This window comes from Microtus ochrogaster, chromosome 10, assembly GCF_000317375.1.
Source record: "Microtus ochrogaster isolate Prairie Vole_2 chromosome 10, MicOch1.0, whole genome shotgun sequence".
Classification (NCBI taxonomy): domain Eukaryota; kingdom Metazoa; phylum Chordata; class Mammalia; order Rodentia; family Cricetidae; genus Microtus; species Microtus ochrogaster.
Window position 1 is genome coordinate 8,275,316 of NC_022016.1, and position 5,131 is coordinate 8,280,446.

At 49.9% G+C, this 5,131-nt stretch overlaps 1 protein-coding gene across 3 annotated transcripts; it reads left to right on the forward strand.

Annotated features, from left to right (window-relative positions):
• Nucleotides 1-1,550: 1,550 nt before the first annotated feature.
• Hdhd3 (haloacid dehalogenase like hydrolase domain containing 3) lies at nt 1,551-4,879 on the forward strand. 3 transcript variants are annotated; one of them, XM_026781800.1, is made up of 3 exons: nt 1,551-2,052; nt 2,645-3,040; nt 4,076-4,879. In XM_026781800.1, exons 2-3 carry the CDS (start codon nt 2,995-2,997, stop codon nt 4,861-4,863), a joined length of 834 nt encoding a protein of 277 aa, XP_026637601.1. In that variant the 5' UTR covers nt 1,551-2,052; nt 2,645-2,994; the 3' UTR covers nt 4,864-4,879. The 3 variants fall into 3 exon arrangements, with proteins under 3 accessions (XP_026637601.1, XP_005352682.1, XP_026637602.1); XM_005352625.2 differs by lacking the exon at nt 2,645-3,040 and having other exon boundaries at nt 1,555-2,052; XM_026781801.1 differs by lacking the exons at nt 1,551-2,052; nt 2,645-3,040 and adding an exon at nt 3,422-3,481.
• Nucleotides 4,880-5,131: the final 252 nt, after the last annotated feature.

A 5,131-nucleotide genomic window follows, 5' to 3' on the forward strand; every position in this document is an offset into this window, starting at 1 on the left:
GCGTGACACCTGGAGTGACCCTTCTGCTTTGCCTTCCTAACTGGGCTTGCTGGTGAATGCCACCTGGACAAGTGTACCTATCTTGGAACTTGCAAATCAGAAAGAAGCTAGATACAGAGTATCAGAGACCACCACCATCTTTCCTGTGATACCCCAGGACACTGGAACACCTGCTGCTTCCACTTCTTCATTATTATTAATTGTATTTGCAACTAGCAAACCTAGCTGATTCTGGAGGCCATGGTTCCAGGTGAGCAGACATACACAGACAAACACTCTGGGAGATGTGCAGTGCGTGGCCCTGTGCTGTGTGCTGTGTGCTGTGTGCTGTGTGCTCCTGAACAAACGTCTTAAACATCCAGCAGTCTGTTTTCTCATTTAAAAAGAATCTTCATAAATCCTCAGAGGTTTCCTATGTGCTCTGCCATGCCATCTTCATATGGAGGGCTATATGGAACGACAGGTGACGTTAATTATCTTGGAAATCCACTTAAAGCTAGCCTGGATTCTGTTGGAAGTTGCTTTGTCTAGTCCCCAGAGTGGCAGTGTTGGGATCTAAACTAAAGGGTTAGTTGAGGTGACCCTAAAAAGAGACAGTCAGGGATTCTGGATTCTGTGAAAAACAGGTGGAACTCTGATGTCCTGGCTACCCTTCCTACCTCCATTTCTGAGAATCAACCTTGTGACACAAAATCGGTGTAGCAAGTGAGAGCCCCCTGGCCCATGACTTTGCACTTTGTTTTCTGAGGCCCAGTGAAACAAGTTGAGTTCATCCAAAGTCCACAGAGAAACAGGAGATGACATGTGGGGGAAGGGCAGTAAAGAGCAGTGGGAAGTGCCTCTCCCAAAATCCTTGTGTATTAGCTTGATTTTCATGTAGGCAGGAAACTGCTGTTTTCCTGCTGTGTCCTCAGTGAAGGAATGGGTCAGGCACAGAGCACAGGGGCTTGCTTAGCACGTGGCAAATCAACAAAGTTGAGGGTGCAGCTTTGTTTGCTTCCGACAGTTTTTTTTTTTTTTAAGATAAACGTGTGTTTCAGTTATGAAAATAAGACTCTTCCTTACCCTTAAGACCCAGGGTAGACAAACTCGGTGGTGGAGTGTCTATAATCCCAGCACTTGGCAGGTTGACACAAGAGATGTTCACAGCCAGTTTAATCTGCATAGTAGAACCCTAACTTTTATTTTCTTTTTTTTTAAATATTTATTTGTTTATTATGTATACAATGTTCTGTCTGTGTGTATGTCTGCAGGCCAGAAGAGGACACCAGACCTCATTCCAGATGGTTGTGAGCCACCATGTGGTTGGCGGGAATTGAACTCAGGACCTTTGGAAGAGCAGGCAGTGCTCTTAACCACTGAGCCATCTCTCCAGCCCGAACCCTATCTTTTAAATGTCTAGCCGGGCGGTGGTGGCTCACGCCTTTAATCCCAGCACTGGGGAGGCAGAGGCAGGCGGATCTCTGTGAATTCCAGGCCAGCCTGGTCTGCAAGCGCTAGTTCCAGGACAGGCTCCAAAACTGTCTTGCTCAAAAAAACTAAACTAAACTAAACTGTCTAGGTTACTGCAGATGACCCTACCTACCTCAATGACCTCTGTGGGTGTGACAAGCAATTTCTTTCTAGAACCCACTGGGGTCTCTCAGAACAGAGATGTATCAATAGCGCATTGCTGGAGTACTCACTACATGCACTAGGGGAGACAGGCTGAGACCCAAATCAGTCTAGGTACTTCCCCGGGTGTCCCCATTCCTGGGAAGTGGGGACGCGGGCGGGGGAGGGCAGTGGGGTAGAGAAACGCTGGGACGACCACGGGTTGAGATTGTGACCTTGAGAAGCAGGAGAACGACGGGACAGCGCGGGACGGGGAGCAGGGAGGCTAGGCGTGACGGGAGGAACAAAGACCGGAGACCGGCACGAGGGAGGAGCTTGGTGACGCCCAAGCAGGGCGGGGCGAGAAGTAATGTCAAGTCGGCGCAGGTCGCAAGCTTCTGCGTCTATGAGGAGCCGGTGGAGCAGCCGCTGCCTCTCTGGTCTCTTTCTCTGAACCAGGTAGGTGCCGGGCCCCGGGTGGGAGCCGCTGAGCCTTGGGGGCGCTGTGCAGCCGAGCGGGGGACGCTGGAGCCCGGGTCACGCTGCTTCCAGGGTGGTCAGGCCTGTCTGGAAGCCCCCACCCCGCTACACGTTTTTTTCTTTTTTTTTTTCCTGGGCCGTAGCTGAGCCAGAGGTGTCCCGAGGTGTTTAGGATGCAGTCAGGTTCCTGGTTGGGCCTCGGCCTACTCACTTGAGCAGTAAGAGCCTCTTTAAAGTGGTCTCCCTTTATCAAGCTGATTTTTTTTTTTTGTTTTTGTTTTTGTTTTTGTTTTTCGAGACAGGGTTTCTCTGTGGCTTTGGAGCCTGTCCTGGAACTAGCTCTGTAGACCAGGCTGGTCTCGAACTCACAGAGATCCGCCTGCCTCTGCCTCCCGAGTGCTGGGATTAAAGGCGTGCGCCACCATCGCCCAGCTATCAAGCTGATTTAAATCCTCCTCTTTGTCACATTTCTCTGAGCGCCCTCCCCTACCCACACCTCTATCTGTGCCTGCTTGGCAGCATTCTTAATGAATCCGCCCCCTCAGATTCAAAGAGACAGTTTTGTCTGCAGTCAGGTCTGTCTGGGGGAGAAAGCTGCAATCGGTCTCTGACTCCGGAACGCGTCTGGGCATTGGGTCAGTTGCCCTTCTGAGTTGGCCTCGGTGGCAGTTGTTATTACAAACTCTAGCAAGGATGGAGAAGCAGCTCAGAGCCAGGTAGGAACAGACTCTCTTCTGTCCCACCCTGTACAGGCTCAGCATAACCCAATTTTTGAAAGAATATAAATATTATGTAAGCAAAGTCCAGTTGAAGGGAACGCTGTCTGGACATTTGGGTTCTAATCCTGGCTGTGTTTGCAGACAGACTGTGACCGTAGGCAAGAAACTGCCTCTCACTGGCTCCATCCTCCCCTCTCCAGCCATGTTGCTCATCAGACCAGGGATCATCCTCTCCTTTGACATTACTAGTAGGTTTTGGTTTTTTTTGATGAAGTTGGAGACTTTATTACTGATATTTTAATATAGGCTTAATCATGAGAGTCAGGAGAAAGTCGGGCATACTCAAGCGTGGGTCTTCAAAGAAGGATCACATTTACTATTAATTTTAATAGTGTCATGGGCTCAGATGGCCTGGGTTCAGTTCTCGGCGCACACACACACACACACGGTAGCTCACAACTGTCTGAAACTTCTGTTCCAGGGCATTTGACACCTTCTTCTGGCTCCACAGGCACCAAACGTGACTGAGGTGTACTTACATGAAGGCAAAATACAGCATAGAGATAACAGCAATCTTAACTGCTTCCCAACTTGGACCTACAAAGCTGTGTAGCTGAGCTCAGCTCCACTGGAGCACTATGCCCAGCCTCAAGGCCCCAGAACTTCACCTGCCAGGGAAATGTCCCGAGGTCAGAAACTTTGTCTACAGAGAAACCCTTATCATTTAATGCCTAGGAATGCTGCAGGGGCTAGAAATCTGTCTTCTTCCCCAACATACGGCTCATAAGATGCCCAGAAATTTGGTTTGAAGCGTATGCATAAATAATTTCATTTAGTACAAAAATCTATGTTGGGTTTTATTTTTTGAGACAGGTTCAGCCCAGGTTGGTCTCAGGCTTGCTATGTAGCCAAGGATGACTTTGAACTTCTGATTCTCCTGCCTTCTCCTCCTAGTCACTGGGATTATAGGTGTATGCGCTATGCCAAGCTTATTCGGTATGGGGATCAACCCAGGCTTTATGTGTGCTAGGCAAGCACTCTACCAAATGAGGCACAGGTATTCAGAGAGTAATTTCTCAGGACATGAACTTTGTCCTTCGGAATGTTGACCCAAATCTCTAACATCAGGGTCCATCTCACCTGCCAATGTTCATTCCAGGATCTTGTACAGAAAGACATTTCCAAAGTGCCTCATGTCTGCCTACAACTCTGACCTACACAGCCTGGAAGCTGTAGAGGAGACCTGAACCAGTTTAGTAACTTCTTTGATCTGTTACTTACAGTGACCTTGCTGTCCATGGCCCACCGGCTGCAGATGCGTCTTCTGACATGGGATGTAAAGGATACCCTGATCAAGCTCCGCCATTCTGTTGGGGAGGAGTATGCCAGCAAGGCCCGGGCCCATGGGCTGGTGGTAGAAGCCACAGCCCTGGAACAGGCCTTTGGGCAGGCATACCGGGCTCAGAGCCACAACTTTCCCAACTATGGCCAGAACTGTGGCCTTACCTCCCGTCAATGGTGGAAGGACTTGGTCCTCCATACCTTCCACCTGGCAGGGGTCCCAGATGCCCGGGCCATTACTCCCATTGCTGATCATCTCTATGAGGACTTCAGCAGCCCCTCCACCTGGCAGGTGCTGGAGGGGGCCGAGACTACCCTGAAGGAGTGCCGCAAGCGGGGTCTGAGGCTGGCTGTGATCTCCAATTTTGACCAACGCCTAGAGGACATCCTAGTAGGCCTCGGCCTGCGAGAACATTTTGAGTTTGTTTTGACTTCTGAGGCTATGGGCTGTCCTAAACCAGACCCACGAATTTTCCACGAGGCCTTGCAACTTGCTCATGTAGAACCTGCGATGGCAGCTCATATTGGGGATAGTTACCCCTGCGATTACCAGGGGGCTCGGGCTGTGGGCATGCACAGCTTCCTGGTGGTAGGTCCAGAGCCTTTGCCCTCCTCAGTCAGAGATTCTGTACCTAAAGAGCACATTCTGCTCTCTCTGTCCCATCTCCTGCCTGCCCTGGACCTTCTGGAGGCCTCAAGTCTGATGAGGGAAGGAGGTGGGAGCAAATAAACATTGGAAGCAAGGAGTCCCTTCTTTCTCCCCTCTCCTGCCTTCCCTCCGCAATCTCGATAAACTATCCTGATCCTAGAACAGCAAGAGCTTGGCAGTAGCCTAGTTTTTGAGTTCACTCATTATTCATACCTCCGTCCCTCTTTATTATTATATGGGGGTGTGGGTTAGAGGCTAATTTTATAGACTCTGGTATGTATATATATATCTCTTCCCATGGGTTCTGGGGATGGGACTGAGATCATGTGCACATGTGCTATTATGCACC

Bases quoted from the DNA above. Each gene is read 5' to 3' on its own strand.
- Hdhd3 (XM_026781800.1), top strand. From the start codon at position 2,995: ATGTTGCTCATCAGACCAGGGATCATCCTCTCCTTTGACATTACTA. The intron at 3,041-4,075 runs GTAGGTTTTGGT...TGTTACTTACAG, and splicing joins CCTCTCCTTTGACATTACTA to TGACCTTGCTGTCCATGGCC.